This window comes from Nematolebias whitei, chromosome 1, assembly GCF_014905685.2.
Source record: "Nematolebias whitei isolate Nwh7 chromosome 1, NemWhi1, whole genome shotgun sequence".
In the NCBI taxonomy this organism is placed as follows: Eukaryota; Metazoa; Chordata; class Actinopteri; order Cyprinodontiformes; family Rivulidae; genus Nematolebias; species Nematolebias whitei.
This window is the reverse complement of record NC_056498.1, coordinates 59,673,751-59,694,165: the sequence shown is the minus strand read 5'-3', so window position 1 is coordinate 59,694,165 and position 20,415 is coordinate 59,673,751. Positions and strand designations below refer to the sequence as shown.

Below are 20,415 nucleotides of genomic sequence, written 5' to 3'. Positions count from 1 at the left end.
AAGTTCAAGTTCAAGTAACTTTATTGTCATTCGCATCACGTGGTACATGAGGTGGAAGGAAAATGTGTACTCAGGGTCCCAGAAAAAAGAAGTTATAAAAAGTGTTTGGACACCCAGATAATAAATAATTGCAATAGACAGGATAAATGCATGAACCAGTTTTTCCTGCATAAATTTTAGACAAGATGTTTCTAATTTTAGCAATATTATGCAGGTGGAAGAAAAACAGTTCTGGTAACATTTTTAATGTGGGTGTTAAAAGACATATCCTGTAGCATCCATATTTACACCCATAAATATAAAGTACTGTCTGTGACATCACATTGTCTTCTGTGCACGCGGGTCACTTCGGGGACATAGACCATTCACACTGGAGTCTGAAAGCAATTTCATTTGAATTATAATTTGAACAACCACAAACAATTAAATGAATATAGGCAACAAGAAAAAAATACTGGTAAGTAGGTGTGTGTGCGTGGGGTGGTGGTGAGCAATAAAATGTACACTGTGAACATATCTCTAGTGTCCTTTCCTATCTTGTCGGGCATTTAAAATATTTTAAGGCGTTTCTGGGTGGGGTCTACTCTTTGAAAATTGCCCATGAAAATAGGATTGTAATAACAGCATTAATACATATTTGATTTTTTTAATTCTGTTTGTTCTTTTTTGTTTTGTTTTTATTGTATTTTATAACTTCATAACTTTGGTTTTTGAAAGGCGCCTTATAAACAAAACAAAGTTAGTTTTATGTTTTGTTTTACTCTTGGCACTTGCACCTCTCCATACAACCATAACTTCCATGAAAGCGCGCTCTCCTCACACATTCCTACAGTGGCTCCTCCTTCCTCCCCCACCAACTGCTGCTCGGATCACGTGCCACACAATCCACCAATCACAGAGCACCACTGCCAGCTCTGGGGAAACAGCGGCGTCCAGCTACTGTTGCGACCGACTCCGCTTCGTTATAGCGGCGGTGTAGGAGGGGACATATTTTAATGAAACTTTACATACTTTTTATATTTTTCATAAACGCTTTCATGCGTTAGATTTTGTCCTATTCGCGCGCTTTCTTATCCCCCAACTGTTGGCTGCTCGTCTTTTCCTCGGGAGGAGAAATCAACTTTGGAAAGAGCGATCTTAAGAAGGAGCGGCTCTTCCCAACGCTGCACCAGGCAACGGGGCTGACCTATGCTAAGCTAACCCGCTAGCCAGAAGTCTGGAACGCTGTCGAAACCTTCGTTTAAAGTCCACAAACGACCGGGCAGACTTTGCGCTTCGCAGTTCGGTTCCTACATGCAGTTTTCTGGCGGCTTTGAAAGGGAAAGCAGCCCAGGTTGTTCTCGGGAGTGGGACGGGGCAGGTGCACCTCTCGGACACCTGCGGAAACTTCCTAACTTTGCTCCATCGGTAATGTGCAAAACTCAAGCTGGCTCCCGGTAGCTTTTAGGCAGATGGACTCTTGTAGGCTGTTTTTTTTTTTTTGTTTGTTTTTTTCGTATATGAAACAATACCACCTGTTGACTAGGGTGCTTTAAAAGTCTGTCTCTTCATGCATCAGCCTGGGAAGTGGTGGCCGTGTTTTGGCTAGTTAGCTAGCTGCTCATTGACCCTCACTTTTACCGGAGCGGAGACGTGGACACATGCTCGTGCACACTCTCTCCCCCAGGACTTTGGACACCGTTTAGCCTCGTAGGGACACCCCCTCTCCCGCGGCGTAAATGTGACCACGGCACGATGGTGGTTTCAGAAAGCTAACTGTTCCGTTTTAAAAGTTTTTTTTTTGTTGTTGTTGTTGTTTTGTCCTATAAGCTCTGCACCCTATGGTGCCGCTACGGCCACCGAGAAATGGATGTCTCGCAGGCCGCTTTCCCAAACGGTGAAGGGCGGCCGGGCGGGGGAGAGACCGGGGAACATGTCTGGACGGAGCCCACGGTGCGGGGCTGTGCTCACTCGGCCCCTCTGTGCCCCACTCGGTCCCTGTGGACCGCCGCCTACGACTACGAGGCGAGCGGCGAGGACGAGCTCAGTCTCCGGCGAGGGGACGTCGTAGAGGTCCTGTCCAAGGATTCTGCGATCTCCGGAGACGAGGGATGGTGGACGGGCAAACTCAACCACCGGGTCGGGATTTTCCCTTCCAACTATGTCACCTACCAGCCCGCTATCTATCGCCTCCCGGCTACCAGCGGCGCGGCGGGAGTACCGGAGCAGGTACCGAGCTCGCCCACGCAGATCCCCTTCAGTGAACTGGTTTTGGAGGAGATCATAGGCGTGGGCGGGTTCGGCAAAGTGTACCGGGGGACGTGCAAGGAGCAAGAGGTCGCGGTGAAAGCGGCTCGGCAGGACCCGGATGAGGACATAACGGCCACCGCCGCCAGCGTGCAGCAGGAGGCGAAGCTGTTCTCCATGCTGCAGCACCCCAACATCATCAAGCTGGAGGGGGTGTGCCTGGAGGAGCCCAACCTGTGCCTGGTCATGGAGTACGCGCGAGGCGGCACGCTGAACCGGGCGCTGACCGGGAGGCGCATCCCTCCGCACATCCTGGTCAACTGGGCCGTGCAGATCGCACGTGGGATGCACTATCTGCACGAGGAGGCCGTGGTGCCCATAATCCACCGTGACCTGAAGTCTAGCAACAGTAAGACAAAGTTTGGAGTGTTGAAAACTATTATTTCATGTCATATTTTAAGTATTAGTCACTAACAACCGTTTCATGTTGCTTTAACCTCATAGATAATCTCTGTTAAGCTCGGCAACTCCACACTGATTATTAATAATAATGGTTCATTGACGAGTTACTGGCTTGGGAAATGTTCTTAAGGGAATGTCTCAGTGCAATATCAGGATAGCACACCACTGTTATTACTGCATTAAACAAAGCGTGCAGAAATCCCATCATTCACATGCATTTCACCACATAATCAAGTGGTCCAAACTGGTGGTGAGTGGGGGGGGGGGGATGCCATGGAGAGGATGTGAAATAAGCTGGATAGTTTGCCCAGCTGGGCCACTTTCCCTGCACTTTATCCACCCCCAAGGCTTTAAAACACACGAACACACCTTCCCAGCCCCCCGTCTGCACTGAAAGCTTGTTCAAATAAAGTCAGTGATTTACTGAGCACATAACTAGACACGCTGTGTCCACACTGTCAGGCCATGTGCTTGAACAGACACAGCCACTAAGTTGCACAAAAGGTTTACGAACACGCTATAATGTTCAACGAAGCAAATGTTACAGAGAGAGAAACGTCTTTGTATTGGTTTAATAAATGCAGGCAATTATGTTTGTAAACTATAAACCCGCTTGATAGTTTGACACACCAGGCCTGTGTATAGAGCAGCAGGCCTAATGAGCCAGTTCTGGTAATCAACAACAGGCTGGCAAACTTTGGTTTCCCAGAACTGAATAATGAATGGGAATTTCTCAGTGAGATAAATAGTCACATCTCCACTCACACAGGCTACTCAGTCACATACCCGCTCACACAGGCTACTCACTTCAACCCAGGTGCTTTTGTGACCCCAAACATCATTTCTCTCCTTTGTGATCAGACTCGTATCAGCCTGAGACCATGTGGAGAGCAGCTCTGGCTCACTGATTGTTTATCTCCAGCAGTAAAAGTCAATGTGTGATTGTCAGGACAGAACTTGTGAAATGTACACATACCAGACAGTTTGACTGGAGTTATAAGAGGTCCTCTTGCACTCACCTGGACATCTGTCAAACACTGCAAACTACAAAATCAAACGTAAAAAAATTATCCTGAACTATATCAAATGGTCCACTTTGAAAGTTTACTCCAGTAGTTTTCTAGCTATGCAATTTGGAAATGCAGGTATGCATTAAATGTAAACAAAGCACCTTTATCTGCACACTTTTGTACACATATTACACATGTAATATGTACACATCTTAACATATGTACACATTTTTGTGTAAATATGTACCAATATATCAAAATTGTCTGATTTTTCATTCTCTAATGGCACCGCCACAAATGCCGCCATTATTGAACTGTTTTCAGTCACTTTGACTGTTTCTGTATGTAAATGCACGCAGTAGTTGGCAGCCATTCACAAATTTTGCTTTCAAATTTGTGATCATAGGACGCATTATCTATTGATTAAAAAACGGGAAGATTTTGTTTCTTTTTTTTAAAAATTAGTCTTCATGAAGTTGCAACGAGTAGGCCTGTCGCAAAAAACCAATTAATCGCATGATAAATGAAAATTATCAACCTCATTTTTATTGATTGGCTTTATTGTTTCTTCTTGTCTCTCTTTCTACTGGATGACAACAGGCTCAACTCCGGTGCTCTTCACTGACCCCTCCCTTTCTCTTTAAAATCCATTTTAACCATTCAAAATTGTGTTTTTGGGTCGTTAAAAGCAGCTAAGCTACGAGCTAAGCTAACAGGCCGACCTCAGGGGAAAAAACTTCCGTCTTGTCTGAGCTCCAAAATTCACGGTTGAAATTTGTGCCTTCATGTAAAAAGTTGTTTTTCTCTGCAAAAATAAGCTGACCTTTTTGACTGTTTTTTTTTTTTTATTAAAAGCTTTGTGTGAAAAATGCTATGCTAAAGAGCTCAAACCACACCGAGCATCCGCCATTTTGAGAACCGAAAAAAGGAAGGAGGGACAGCCCATGCATGTCAAGAGGCCTCCCTCCCATTTTTCTTAGAGACACGCTGCTCGCTCCCTCACTATCCATCCTTCTGTTCAAACAGTCATATACTGTCAGCTGATGGTCAAAAAATGGTCCTACACATTTGACAATAATTACTAATTATTGTAAAATTTCAAACAATATTATCGTTTATCGCAATAATTTCTGAGAATTAATCGCCCAGCAAAATTTGTTATCGTGACAGACCTAGCAACGAGTACCTTTAACTGCCAAAAACGTGTATAAAATATTAACTTTTACATTCATAAAGCTGTTTGTATTATATTTAAAGTGTTATATGCTGTGTGTTGCTACTAATATACTTAAAATGCAGGAATAAAACGGGTTCACAGTTTAAAACATATTTACAGTAGTTTTAGTTGTGTTGTGGGACAATTTTGCCTTTTAATCCCGTTGATAAAATTTAATGAAGGGATGTTGAAGAGCTCAGTCCTACCAAAACGTCCTCCTATTTAAGTTGAAGAATTGAGCTCAAGTATGGGGCAGATGGAGTGAAAGGATTTAACTTCTGTTTAGACTGTTGAGGCTAATCGGATGTTTGGTTAAAATACACAGACTCCCCCCAAACAAGCACGGAGCTGCTAACACGACTCATTGTGTTTGTCTTGCCACCTCTCTGTGACCCAGAGAAACCAAAGAGAGGAGGGTTTTTTTTTTAATAATGTGCATGAACGTAGTCTAGGATATGAAAATATAATAAGATGGACATATAGAACAGGATGAAAATGTGTATGGTCATTTTCAATCCAGCCTGAATGGAAGTTTGTTACCAAAAATTTAGGCAAAATAACTACATGTGTAGTCAATATAAATTGCTACTTAAGTAGGTAAAGTGGAAGAAGCTGGATGTTTTTGCTTATAAAACCAGGACAGTGAGCTCACAAAAGACCATTTCTTAGAAACGTGGAAAGGCACCCTGTGGTGTGTTGAGTTGGTTTCCAAGTTTTAATAAAATAGACTGATGCCGCTTAGAGAAGTTGTGGCATCTGTTGCTGTGGGTCTGTTGTCTGTTTGTTTTGGCTTGAATCTGCATTGGTCTAACAAAACAATATAAAAAAGGGAGAATTATCTCCACAGGGGGCTTACAGCAACGTGGTTATTAAATAACAATCTGTTCGATTTAGTCAAACCAAGAAATAGACGGGTGCATCTGACCAGAACCAGCTTTGCCCAACTACTTTACTGGTAACTACTTTACCTGTCATTGATCAACTCGCACTGCGCACATGCTCCACACAGACAAGCGTACAGCTATTTGATCAATGATTACCCTGTAAAGTAATATGTTGGAAGTCAGCAAGATTTGTCCAATCTCTTTTGTGTTTTTCAACCTAATCTGTAAAATCCCAGCCTGCAGGGAGGAATGTTGCTAATGAGGGATAAAAGCTTAACATACGTTTGCACAATGGACTGGTCAAGCAGCGGTTGCTAGGCTACTGTGGCCAAAAGAATGGCTAGGACTCGGAGGGTCTCAAAGCCCTCGTTTTGTTTTGTTCTGTTCATATTTAATCTCCCAGAGAGGAGCAGTACTCTTTTATGGTCACAAACTGAGGGGGTTTCCTTCTTACTTGTATTTTTTATTATTTTTTTCTCTCTTTGTTCCATTTCCCACATCTTACTGATTAATATTTTGTGCCACAATTGTTGTTGGTTTTTTTTTACTTTTAAAATGATCAAAGCTAAGACTTTTATGCTATTGTTTAGCTTTACGTAGCCTGATGTGTTGCATACATTTGGCACTCCATTGCTATGAGAAACTAAATTTTCTCTAGTTTTGCATGAACTTTATTGCAATTATATTTGCAGTTTCTGTAGAGTAGCATTGACTTATCTGATCCGAGTTGAAATAAATCACGAGATTCATTTCTGCTAAATCATGGTTTTTGAAGACTGTGTTGAGTTTTATTTCTTTTACCTGGCGTTATTTGTTGCGTCCCTTTTTCTCACTCCATATCGTTGGTGCAGATAAGTTAGGACTGGTAAAGCAGTATGGGGCAAAATGCAAACACTGAAACCTGGCGCTGAGCCAGCAAAATAACCCACATTAACTTTGGAGTTTGTACTGTGCTTGAAGTGTTACTATGTGAGGAATGTGTTCTTGAATGCCACCGAAACTGAAGGAGTTCCGTTTGAAGCGCGTGCGAAGTCTGCCATCAACCTGAAGCTATTATTAGGCTCCATCACACTGTCCTCGTGTGCTCTTTTTTTTTTTTTTTTTTTTTTGAACACGTCCACCTTTCTGTAGAACTATGAATTCTAAACCAATCCTTGTTAAAATGTATTTATTTTGGGTCACCTAATTTTTAAAAAGCCATTTAAGTGGCTTAAGGTTTACAGTCCTAATTACTGCTCCACTTAAAGCTTCCTTTTTTTGACCTGGTAGTTGAATCAACCAGAGCAAAGTGTAAACACATGGCCGTGTTATTTCCATTCACATTGTTGACGTTGATATTAACCAACAGACAAAAATGGCTACTCCAGTGTTTAGTATAAAAAAAATCTGATTGTGGTTGAGAACAAATTAAAATAAATTGCCGTAAGCGTCAGTGCCCTGAGATGACTTCTGTCTGTTGTGACTTGGCGTTGTATAAATAAACTAAATTTAATTAATTTATTGCTAGTATGCAAGTGGGTTACACATGCCATTGTTTCTTTGCAGTAAGATATATTTTATAGCTACACAAGTATTTCTCTAAATGTGTAAGAGGATAATATAGAAGACTACCGGTAATTTTATTTGTTTGTGCAAATGGACCTCTTGTAATTTTTGCTTTTATTTCTGTCATAATAAACAGACTACTTGGTCCTATGTAGTTTAGTCTTTTTTTCTCTTTCCAACAACAAGACACTAGCAGAGATAGGTGTTTCAAGGCAAATGTCTCTGGCTTTCCACAATTGCCCTCGGTGACACACAGACAGTTACTGCCTGTCTTTTCTCTGACAAGAGAAAGGGCAGAGGGGAGAGAGGAGGAGTTGAGATGCTTTCACTGTGTTTTTTATGACCTCTCTCTGACTGCACCTATTGTTGTGGGGCCTGGTGAAAAAGGAAAAGGTCCCACAGCTGAGAGGAGCAACCTCACAGCATTCCTGTCTGTGGTTTTCTAGCACAAAGAAGGATGCTTAAAGAGCGAAAGGCGCTTGGTGCTTACCTTAAACATTTTTTTTTTTGTGCTGATTAGCCAAGCTGAGTTGATACAAGCTTTTATAGACCTAAACCTGAAGAAGAAGAGGACAGACAATGAGAAAGTGGCCCAGCGAGATGGGACTGTGATAGATGGATTTAGCCGACTATTAGCCCTGATCCTTTTCCCATCAGCCAGAATGCCTGGGGGCATTCTCGTTTCCAGCAACGGAGATAAACCAGAGTGAAGCAGCCTTGTTTCTGTGTCCTACAGGAAGCTCAATGTCAGACCTTTTGAGGCAGGACAACGATGATAATGCTGTATTTTGTAGTTAACAAGCTCCTGTTTTGTATAAAAACAATGAAAAGCTTTGATAAAGTTTCTCTGGAGCATCTGTAAATTAACAAGTTGGATTGCATCTTGACAATCACTGTTCCTCAACTCTATTGCTCAAAACTAGTAATGGGTAATTGACCTCATAGAGTTGTGGCTTATTCCCCTAATTGTGTTGAAACTGTGATGCATCGCTTCGTGGTGAGATCTGCTGGACTTAAGGAATCATTGTTGTCAATCTGGGTAGAGTGTCAAGAAATACAACTGCGTTCATTCAGTCTGATGCCAAAAAAATAAGTACTTACTTGAATGAAAGAGAAATGCATGTTTTCCAGTGCATTTGAATAAAACCAAAATAATATGACGAGTAATCGTGAATCACATACAGAATTCACAAATATATTTTTTGCAAGAAGTGAAAATGTAAAAATTAAAGTAAGAGCTGTAAGACTATTTAGGACATAAAAGTGCATGTGAACATTTCTGGTGTGCTTGTGTACTTGTAGAGGGGGCAAGGCAGGTTTACATATTTTTATTAAGGAACAAGTTTTTGCAGCATGTTGGGGCCCAAGGCGATTGCATTTCTTTGAGACCAGTTCTCCTGCTTTGGAGAAAACTCTTTCACACAGTACAGAAGAAATTTGTTTTATTAATATTTTTATTATTAACCTTTACTGGTAGGCACAGCTAACCAGATATTTGCTTTGCGAACCCCTAATTCGCTAACTAATGACATCACTTAAGACAGAGCTCTCCGTACCACGGGAGAGAGAAAATGAGAGCGTCACTACAGCAGGAGCATGCAGCCTTTCAACTTGTGTTTTTACTAATTTAATTCTTATAATTAAACCTTATTAACACTAAGAGATGTATTTTTTATGCCCCAGATTAAAGCAAATATGTGTGAAATGTGTGAGAGAGTCTAACAATGTTAAGTCAGGTCCTCTGGACGGATAAAAAAAAAAGTTGAAACATTTCGTCTTTTATCCAAAAGTCTTGGTCAGTCTGCGAAGCTGCACTAAACTCAGTCTATAATAATAATAGCACCTAGCATAGTGGATCAACCAGTTTGCTGGTGACAGCCAAAACAAGCTGTGTGAGAGAGTCATATCCCAGAGAGACTGTGCACTGCAAAGGATACTAGTTAGCCTTATAAGAATTATGTGTGCAATGTTTCAGACTGTTTACAATGTTTCTGTGTGGAAATTGGTTGTTCTAGTTAATATCCTGTTCAGGTTTGGTTTGACGTTTATGATAGTTTCTGTTATTGGCTGTAAACTGACACCGTGTGTCAGAGCTTGTTTCTGGGACATATAAGGGGGAAAGCACTGAGAGGGCCGAAGTTTGAATACTTGAGGGTGACATCACTGGGGGATGCATAGTTTAGCATAGCATTGTTCCATGTAAGTCATCATTTTCCTGTATGCTTTTTGGGGGTGGAAAGAAGTCTTCATGAAGCATTGGCAAACTTAAAGTCACCAGAACTCAATTTAGCATGAGCTAATTTGTCCTCTAACGGTTTCCAAAGTTAGCAAAAATGCTAATCAGCTAAACGAAAAGTTTGTTCCACAGTTTGCGCCGCTCAAGGTAGCTGCATGTTGGAGCAGCTCTGTTACTTTCATTCAGAGAATTTGCTTTTGGAAACTTTAATTCCTCTTTTTCTGGATGGAAATCACATTTTTTTGGATGATTGTTTCCTCTGGTATCAGATGTTGTGCAGCTGGAAGGATTTTTACTGAAATTTTTTAGTTTTGGACATTTGTTATGATGCGTAACCATGGCAACAAGGCAGTTTTCTACAACCAACAGCAGCTGATTCATCTCTTAATGAAACGAGGATAACGAGTTACAACAAATAATTTCCCTTTGGGATTAATAAAGTATTTTTGAATTGAATTGAATTGAATTGAATTGCTGTTAGCGGATTAGCAGGACCATGCCCACCACTATTAACTTGTATTTATCCAAGCTAAATCCCTTTGAGACAACAAATCTATTTTACAAGGGGGCCTGAACCCTGAAGGCATCCTAAACATGCATGATTTTCAAAACCACACACATAGAACCCATGGCTCAAATCAGGGATTGAACCCAAGAACTTCTTGAGTTCATGTTAGTTTGTGAAGCAACAATGCTAACCACTAAGCTATCCCATCACATAGCTCTCCATATAATGCGTAATTTAACGTACCTTTTTAGTTGGAAGACCATATAAGGGCTCAAGGAGGTGAATCGGCTCTCTGAACATCTCGTATTCAACAACACTTAGCAGCTGTCAGTCTGCGCATATCGACCACAGTCTGATCCACCACTTGATTCCTAGAGTCTTTGAGTCCAATAAGGAAAAATTATGTTTTATAATCTTGCTTGGAATACTTATAATAATATGCAATAATACATAATAAAGCTTAATTTTAAAAGTTTTTGTGATAATTTCTACACACCAGTTCATAGTCTTAGTTCATATTTTAGATCTTATTTCTGTTTTTCTTTTACATTTTATTGTTGGATGTAACTGGGACCCTGTGTATATAAATTTTGTTCCACAACATGCACCACATGTGGTGCGAACAACAATAAAGAAACTCTGAATCTCTCTGGATGATATTCTCAAGCCAGGCTCTGTAGGTCTTAATGTTGACGAAGTGCTCCTGTTCATGTGCAAAAGCTCTTGTGAACAGAACTGACTTTTCTTCTGAAAATAAAATAAATTAATGGATGTAAAAAAAAAAATTGAATGAGGTGGTATTTATGAAAGAAATTGAATTAAATTAACTCAAACAACAACTGGGCAAAAGCAGAAAATAGGGATTTTTTTTTTTTTTACCTTATTTGGCGTTGTCGGATCTAAATGCAAAAAGAGGAAAATTAATATTTTGTCTTTCTCAAAGACTCCATGGTTTCCATCCTATAAGTGAAAATATGATACATCTGTGTTGTTGGACCCATCACTACTCAACACATAAAAGTTGTGTTTGAACAAAAGACTGTTATTGGCTCACTCAGTGTTTATGGGGACTTTCCTGCTTTCATAGAGTTTCACTTGTATTTGAACCACAAAGAGAAATCTTGATATGACAATGTTTACCAACTAGTGGTTGGTAGTCAGGTCAAGTTTTAATTTAATTCCACTGCTGCTTTTTTTTTTTTCTTCTTGGACGCAAGTGTTATTGATGCCTCCTTTTACTGATCACCAAATTTTCCACTTTTTACTTGTAGTCATGGGTCCCTGTATTTTGAATGTATATCTGATCACCCCTAGTTGTTCAAATCAATTACAACACATTTATTTCACAGACGGTTTGTAGGAAAAAACCCTTATGACCCATCACTAAACAATTACTGGAGAATAGACAAAGTATAGGGAACTTCTTGTATTTTTAAAAACCAATTAAGAAAAATCTAAATAAGCTTTTCACAGCTTCTAGGTTCAGAAATGTTTCTCATTTTGATTGTAGATTAGATCGATATACTGTATTTGTGCTAAGTACTGCACATATGTATGTAGGCAATAGGCATAACAAGCAAGGTAATGTTTATTGAATAATGCTGAAATGTTGAAGGCTGCTAATTTTTTCCAAGCATCGTGCTAGTGCAAGCCATAACATCTGAGTTTTTTATTTATTAAATGGAAGCAGTATTGTATAGCCATGTTTTCCCAAATAGTATTTGTATACCTTCTTACCTTGGGGGAAGGCAATGGGAAGAAGCGTGGGATCTGCTTTGAAGACAGGAGCTCTGCTTCTGATCTTCCCACTGTCCCTTCATGAAAAATGGGTCTGCTTCAGGACCTTCTGTTGGAAAGGGGAATTAAATGGAAGCTGGACTGAGGGTGGGGTCTGCCTCGAAGGTATTTCCATCTCCAGTTGCACTTAGCTGTTGCTGTGTTCAACACATTTTGTTCTCAGAAGAGTGAGAAAATGTAGGCTGAGAAACAAAACATCAGAAATGCATAGCAATACACAGTTGGAGTTATGTCTCGTTTGGGGTTAAAAGGGTATAGACATTGGTAATGTCAATAAATGTCCTTTGGCTTGTACACCTCATTGTGAAAAAAAAAAGTTGGGATTAAGTTCTACATTTCTGTTTAGTTTTCTCACAAAGCATTTATAGCCCAGATTTCTGTGCCATATTGTTTATGAATAATGTTATGAATAAGCTGAGGGAGTGGTGGCACAGCGGTTAGAGGTGGGCCTGTGATCGTAAGATCTCCCGTTCATCTCCCAGTATCGACAACATCAAAATGTGGGTGGGAAAGGTGAAGCACCCACACCCTCCACCCTCATTTGCCCCTCTCTGGGCCCTTGAGCAAGACCCTTAACCCCCACCATCTGCTCCCCTGGTGCCCTAGATGGCAGCTCTCTGCTCCACACAGAGGGCTGTGGTAGCTCGGTGGTCTGTGGTTGCGTCTGATGTAAAAATTATTACCAAGACTTAGTGTGACTTAGTTCGCTGTAGCGACCCCAGAAGAAGTGAGCAGCTGACAGAAAAAAAAAGTTTATGAATAAGGTAAGAGAGCAGTATTTGGTGCTCTCTTGGTGTTCTCGCCCATTCTAGGATGCCAGTTTTTGTCTATTTGTTCTAATTTGTCAGTTATGAATTTGTGATTATTCATGTAATCTGTTGACTAAGAATAAGATATCGGAAATACTACAGCACTGAAGACTGAAGCCACTGTGTGATTTCATGTATTAGCTCAGCTGTAAAAGCTTTGCTTTAGGCAGAGTGTTTGTCTTTCGCCTTCAGGGTGAGGTTTGAATTGGGGCATGACTTTTAGCACGAGCAAGCCAGACCATCCCATTCCTGTCCTTTTTGCTGATGGTTTTTAAGTTGCCGGCACAAAATGCCCTGAATATATAAACATAGCATTTTTAAATGTAAATATGTGTACAACATATTTATATACAGGTTATAGATATATCTTTATGTATTAGTATTTTCTTTTTTTATAAGTACCAACTACCAAATTATTTTCAAACATGCTGCAGTAGCTTGGTGGTCAGTGCTGTGTTCTTGTAATCTTGATGTTGCAGTTTAGAGCCCAGGTTGTGTCAGGAAGGGCATCTAGTGCAAAACAATTGTCAAATCTTTCATGCAAGTTTGCTCGCTGTGACAACCCCTACAGAAGGGAGCAGCCCAAAGAAACTTACTTACTTTTTACGAGTATTTTCTAAAACGGGCAGCATGGTGGCACAGTTAGTTAGAGCTGCCACCCTTTCAGCAAAACCGTTGCGGAATCAAACCCCGGCCGGGCACCTTACTGAGTGGCATATGTTCTCTCCGTGCATGCGTGGGTTTCCTCCAGGTACTCCGGTTTCCTCCCACAGACAAAAATATGTATGTTAAGCTGATTTACAACTCTGAATTGTCCCTTGGTGTGAGTGTGAATAGTTTTCTGTCTCATTTGTCTCTTATGTGTCCCTGTGATGGACTTTTGACGTGTCTGGGTTGTACCCACCTTGTGCACAGTGACTTCTGAATATGGGCACCAGTGACCCCCATGACCCAGAAAGGGAAAAGTGGATAACGATAATAGATGGATGGATTTTCAAAACAAACTTTCTAAATTTTAACTTGGGTATCAGAAATAGTTTAAAAGGCAAGTGACACGTTTTAGAGGTAAGCTAGGTATAAAAAGCATTCTTAATGAAGATAAATACTTGTTTAGACTTTGACTTTAAAACTTGCATGAATTTCTGGTCTGAAAATGAGCATTTTGTTGAGAGGTCCTCTTCCAGTTGTTTTATAATTGGGCCATTATTAAGCAAAAAGCTTTGTATAGCCCTGCCTCCTCAGTGATGATTCTTTTGAACTAATGTGCTGAGATGTAAGAGAAGAACAGTTATAGACATGTTGTGGAAAAGCCTACAAACTGACTAAGCAGATGTCTCAGTTCACCACTTGCTTCTTTTTTAAGAGCCGCTTTGGCTAATTTTTCTACGAGCTCAATTAAAGACAAAGCATGGCAAATTTACCGTTTGCTTGCATTCTCTGTATCTGAGGAACTGTGGACCAGTTGCACTTTCTATTTTTATTTTTAAACTCAAGTTTAAACCTGAAACAGCCTTTTTGTCAAACTGTTGAGAACGTTATGACACAAAGTTTAAAAATGTGTTGCCACAAGTGTTTTGTACACTTTATTGGATCATTTTTTACACTTCACAAATAAACCAAGTATAAAAACGTACCATGCGCAAGTGTAACCAGGATTTTGTACTAAACCTACTTTTGTATAATTTTGTTAATATTACAAACTGATATAGACAAAGGTCGTTTTTCTTACTGCAGTTAGTGCACTGTAGTTACTAAAGTATTTTTAAAGACTGGAATTGTTTTTTAAAACTATTGCAACTAAAGTGTGTAATTTGTATCAGTGTAAAAAAACCCCAAAAAAATACACTTGTTGTCAGCGTATACTTTTTGGAACTGTATCTAGGATGAAAAAGTCTTTCCTTTGTCATGTGTTGTCATTTGCTTGGCTCCTAAAATATTTTACTGCACAAACAAAATGACTGGTAGAAGTTTAAGGTTGCGTCTTTATAGTATAACGTCAGTGTAGAATCATGTCGACAGGACGTAGGTCTTTTATCAGAAATTTCTAGAGGGCTGACACTAAAGTAACATGGAGCTACAAAGGAAGTATTTGGCACGATATTCTATGTCAATCAGTGACTCTAGTTTATCCCCGAACCACTTTTCCTCAAGGTTGTGTAACTAACCCATCAGAAGTCATTATGAGTCCATAGAACCTGCTGGGAGGAATCCATGGAATCACTGAGAGGAGACTTTACAACAGGAAGTTGGAGTGTATCATTGGTCTGGTGAAACCTGTTTGTAATGGAAATCCTTTTGTTGCAGCCAGGGTAGAGGATCCCCTCTTTGCCAGAGGATAGTAATTGCACCAGTGTCTCTCCCACAGGAGTCTTACTCCTCCTAAAATGATGCTTAAAAATAATTTCCAGCTTATAAAAATAGTAGACATTTTAACCCCTTCAGTTATGGCTTGAGTATGCTTTTTAAAACTAACTTCTAGATAGGATATGTTTATTGACTTGTCACTTTCGTTAACTGAGTTACAGTTTAAACTGAGTAGCTTATTGTATGTTACAGAGTAAGTTCATGGTCAGTCCGAGTTAGCAAATGCAGATTAAAGAGTGTGCATTTCAAATCGGATAGTTGTGTTTATGTTTTCAACTTGTCGTTTTGTTTGTAAGGTGCAGTCCTAGTGAGGTGCGTGTTTGAGGGATAGAATGGGGAAATCCCCTGTATTGTCTTTTTGCTATTTGAAAATTATACACCTGATAGGTTGTCACTTGACCCTAAGCAAGCTACTACGAACAATATAAGTATTAAAAGCAGCATAAGATGGATGTTGTTGTTTTTGCGGTGACAACAAATAAACACAGTCATTTTTGTGACTTGGAGTGGCTAATTCCAGTACAGTCGACACAATGCATGTTTTTTTCCTTTTTACAAAATGAAATAATAATGTATACATTTTTGAAACTTTAAACCCTGCTCATTGTTTTTCTAATATACACAAATAACACTGCTAGTTTTTTTTTTTTAAATTAGCTTTACTCTGTTACAGATGCTGTTGTTACACCGTATTGTTTTACATTATTAGTGTTTAGCATATATATCTTAGATCTTTTAGCGTACCGTTTGGCGTTTGTTTAGCATATATCTTATAGATCCTTATTTACTGTTTCTTTTTATACTTTTATATTTTGCTATTTTGGGGTTTAATTGGGAACCTGTGTATATAATTTTGTTCCACCTCATGTACCACATGTTATGAATGTTTCTGTTCAGTGCCATGACTTCTGTTGTGACTTGACGCTATGTACCATATATTCCACCGTAAACGTCGCTCCACCCTATAAGTCGCATTAGTCCAAATATGTCTAATAAAGTGGAAGAATCCATAAATATGTTACTTCGCCGTATACGTCGCATCAATTATGTGTCACTGTTGACACGTCGCATTTGTTACACGTCACCGCTGACAGCCTGGAAATGTGGGCTGGTGTTGTGCCAAAAAAAGATTGGTTGCCAAATGGCGGCCACGGGAGCATGCACGGGAGGACTTTAACAAGAATTTAACAAGATTAACGCTTAAAAACAATTTGTTTGCTCGAAATTATAGTAAAGTTGTGTCTCAGTATAACTTTTGCTTAATAAATGCACTTTGACAGTCAAATCAGCTGTGTTTCAAAACCCAATTCGCGGAAGCGGGCATGCGCAGAGGGGTGAGCCGCTGTTCATTTCTTCAAAAATGATCAAAATAAACATCTAAAAACTATTTTTGTTTGATCGACATTATAGCAAAGGTGTGTCTCAGTTGAACTTTTACTTAATAAATGCACTTTAATGGTCAAATTAGCTGCATTTTGCCGGGGTTGTGCAGCGAAATGAAGCTGATTACGATTGCTCCAAGCAGCAAGCAGAACGAAGGTGGCTGGCTATGGCAGGCCGATTGTGTCATTAATAGCTGGTGAGATTCTCAGTCATCCAGGACATGGTAAATTCAAAAAAGTTCAAAACAAAAACAATAAGGTATAATAATGTCCAGTTGTTTTTGTCTTGGAACTTTTTTTAATTTGTCATTATAGCCACTTTTACCTATTACATGATACAACGGCATGCCTCACAACTCTGGTGCCATCTAGCGGCTGAAAAATAGTACTGTTCAAATTTTTTTCAGTCAGAATGAATGAAAACGGTCATATCTCAACCAAAAATTGGTTTATAAATATGGGGGGAAAAAAATCCTTAAATATGTCGCTTCGGCCTATAAGTTCCAGGGCATGCAAATTATGCAAAAATAGTCTATAGATTAGACAACAGAATGCATGCGGCACAGCACTGAAGGTGACTCCACTCCTTAAATTTAGCTACTGTGTGACATGGAAAGATGTGATGATGAGGGATGAGTTGGCCTTTAATTTGTGATGGTAATGATTGTTAGTTGAAGATGTCACCAGATCAGAGACCACCTGTCAGACAGGAGGGCAAATCTGAACGAGACAGCCAGTGTGAAGGTCGGTTGATGATCTTCACTGTTGCTTTTTATAAATCTATAAAAGCAACAGTGAAGACTAAAAGCCAAAGCCACCAATGCTGCAATGAATTGACATTAGCTGTCAGGGGACAGTATTTCTGCCAAACGCATTTCTTTTATATTTGTACCAACAACTTTTCAGGAAATTTGTGATATTGCTCTGTTCTAGATTTATATTTGTTGGGTTTCTGTGCACAGATTTGACTTTATTATAATTTTAAAACTCACTGCAGATTTTTTAAATTTGTTTTTGAATATTCTGATTACAAAAGAGAAGTTTATAGTGCTGTTCAAGCAACACTTACAAAAAAAAAAAAAAAAACCAGAGTCCAAAGCAAACTGGATACAAAAATGTCACCAAAACAAGTTCACATTTTTTTATTTGACATAATACTTTACAAAGAGAAAATAAATTCTTAAAATGTTTGTTTATTATTTGAATTTCTTTTTCTCTTGATTACAGTTTAATTTCAGCCACTTTTCTTTTAGTGTTTTTGAGCTGTGGGGGAACTTGGAAATCCTCCTTCATCCAACAACAGACACTCCCCTAATCAATTTTTGGCAGTCTTTATATTTATTAGCCATTTTCAAATATGCTTTACTTTCTATAAAAATTTCAAATATGTAACCCAAAAAGGAAGAAGCAGGTAAAGATAATGGATGGATGCTGATAAATTGAGTATTGTTACTATTAAGTATTTGTGTTTGTTTCATTTTTTGTGTTTAGCTCAAGGTTACAACGTCTATTTCTGAGCACACTATCAGTTTTTCAGGGCAGACACTGTCCTACTTTGCCGCACGCTTACATCTGTCAGTGGATCTGGTTCAAGTAGAAACATTTGGTGCACAGTTGGTAACACTGTCGGATTCTAAATCGATGCTCTCGTTGAACTTCTTGGGTGGTTCTCAGAGGAGAATGTAAGTGTATTTGCTGGTGGATATTTGTGAAAGAGTGTAGTGAGTGAGTGACAAAACCATGCAGAGTAGGGATACTTAAACTCATCCCACAAGCATCCCCAAGTCTTTGTTAAAAATGTTAAATACTTGTCATGCTACGGGCTGATTTGTGTTTATGCTGGTGTCTTTCACAGCCTGTTAAGTCCTAATTTAATGACAGGGCAATTAAAAGTAGTGGAAGTTGTATTTTTTTTTCTTTTTATATCTCTTGTGTGATGCTCACTTTCACTTCATAAGCGTACATCAGTGAGCCGTAGCTTCACTTTTGTAGACCTCTCAGGCCTCGTGTAGTGTTACCTGCACATTTTGAAAGGGGGGGGGGGGGGGGGTCCTTGTTTTTTAATTTGTTAAAGACTTTTAGGACCTGAGGACAGGTGCTTTGTGGTGCTGTCAACCTTCTGTTACTGCAGTAATAAACAATGTTGGCCCTCATGAATATTAACGTATCACTCCTCGCCTGCACAGTTGTCCTTTTTTCTGTCTCCTCTTTGCATCTCCCTTTCTTCCGTTCTCCCTTTTCCTCCGACTCCTCTCATCTTTAACTTTTTAACTGTTTTTGTCTCTTTTTTTTTTCTCCCGTGTATCACAATCTTCACGTTGTCCTCTCCTCCTTTTAAAGTAGCTCTTCTTTTGTGTGTGTTTGTTTTTAGTTTTATTACTTGAAAAAATAGAGAATGACGACATTGGGAGGAAGACATTGAAGATCACGGATTTTGGCCTGGCTAGGGAATGGCACAAAACTACAAAAATGTCTGCTGCAGGCACCTATTCCTGGATGGCCCCTGAGGTCATCAAGTGCTCTCTCTTCTCCAAGGGCAGTGATGTGTGGAGGTATGAGAAATGGGACCTTATTAACAAAATACAATGTGTTTTTTTATTTAATATCCATTTCTTGTCGGTGCTTTGTTGATTTTAATTTGGTTGTGTCTGCCGTTCATCAGTTATGGCGTCCTGCTGTGGGAGCTGTTAACAGGAGAGGTGCCTTACCGAGGGATTGACGGTCTGGCTGTTGCTTACGGTGTGGCGGTCAATAAGTTGACTCTGCCAATCCCCTCCACCTGCCCTGAGCCATTCGCCAAGCTCATGGAAGGTAACCGCAACAAAATCCCAGTAAATCTAAATTATGTTGGTATACTTTGTTTTTGCTTTAAGTAAAGTATGTTTAATTTACAAAAGAAACAAACCGAGAACAAATATAACGTTCGTAAACTCAAGGTTATTTCAGCTACTGACACCCAAAAAGATGGTCACTAAATCTATAATGTAAGTCGGGGTTATATAAAGGTGTCAGGAAATAGATGAAAATTTAAGGCTAAAAATGTACTGTTGGGTTGACAAGGAAATTAGACTAACAGCTGGAAACACAAACAACAAGACAGTGTAAAAAGAGTTTTGGATTTTGAGTTGTGCTAGTCGCACTGAAATTATTAATTGTTTTCTCTGTGTGCAATTTTATCCATTAGAAGAGACAAAAGAAGGCAAACAACAAATGACGATTGTTTTTTCACTTTGTGCATCATGTGTAGAAATAATGTATAAATAATAGTAGTCTAATAGTCTAATTCATGTTTTAACAGTTTTGAAACCGTTTTTAAATTAAGTGACGTCAGCCTGTTCTTTTATGAATTCATTTAATTATTCATTGAAACTGTTATCTGAAGTTACTATATAGGATAACAAGTTTATTTAAAATTATTTTTTAATTAAACATTTTTTGCATTAATTTATTGACCAATATTAGTAATGGATGCAGAACTTTGGTCTCTATATTTGGAGGGTTGCAGTCAGTAATTGTATATCTGATTGTGTATCTTTATTTGTTATTGTTGCTGTCTACAGTCTGATTATAACTGCTTACATAGATTTCTATGGTATCAGAAACCATCATTGACTGATGTGTGATGATCTGTGTTGTTTACTGTGTGATTTTTATATGTTGAACTGTAGAATGCTGGGACCAGGACCCTCATGAGCGCCCCTCCTTCTCCTGCATCCTGGAGCAGCTGTCGGCCATCGAGGAGGCCGTGATGGCCACCATGCCGCAGGACTCCTTCCACAGCCTGCAGGACAACTGGCGTGTGGAGATCCAGGAGATGTTTGATGAGCTCAGGACCAAAGAGAAGGTACAGCAGAGTATATCCACACAGCATGAGAGATGGAAGTGTTAGATATATCTTTTAAGCACCTTTTTCCCCACAGTGTGGAAACCACACACACACACACACATATATATATATATATATATATATATACAT

The 20,415-nt window shown here is 39.5% G+C and overlaps 1 protein-coding gene across 1 annotated transcript in view; it reads left to right on the top strand.

Annotated features, from left to right (window-relative positions):
• The first annotated feature begins 1,811 nt into the window (after positions 1–1,811).
• The window catches only part of map3k21 (mitogen-activated protein kinase kinase kinase 21), a 27,647-nt gene continuing 9,043 nt past the window's right edge, over positions 1,812–20,415 (top strand). The window contains exons 1-4 of the mRNA XM_037679667.1: positions 1,812–2,635; positions 18,811–18,991; positions 19,102–19,250; positions 20,108–20,283. Of these exons, the coding sequence (XP_037535595.1) occupies positions 1,846–2,635; positions 18,811–18,991; positions 19,102–19,250; positions 20,108–20,283 (1,296 nt within the window). The 5' untranslated portion in view covers positions 1,812–1,845. The remainder of the gene's footprint in view (positions 2,636–18,810; positions 18,992–19,101; positions 19,251–20,107; positions 20,284–20,415) is intronic.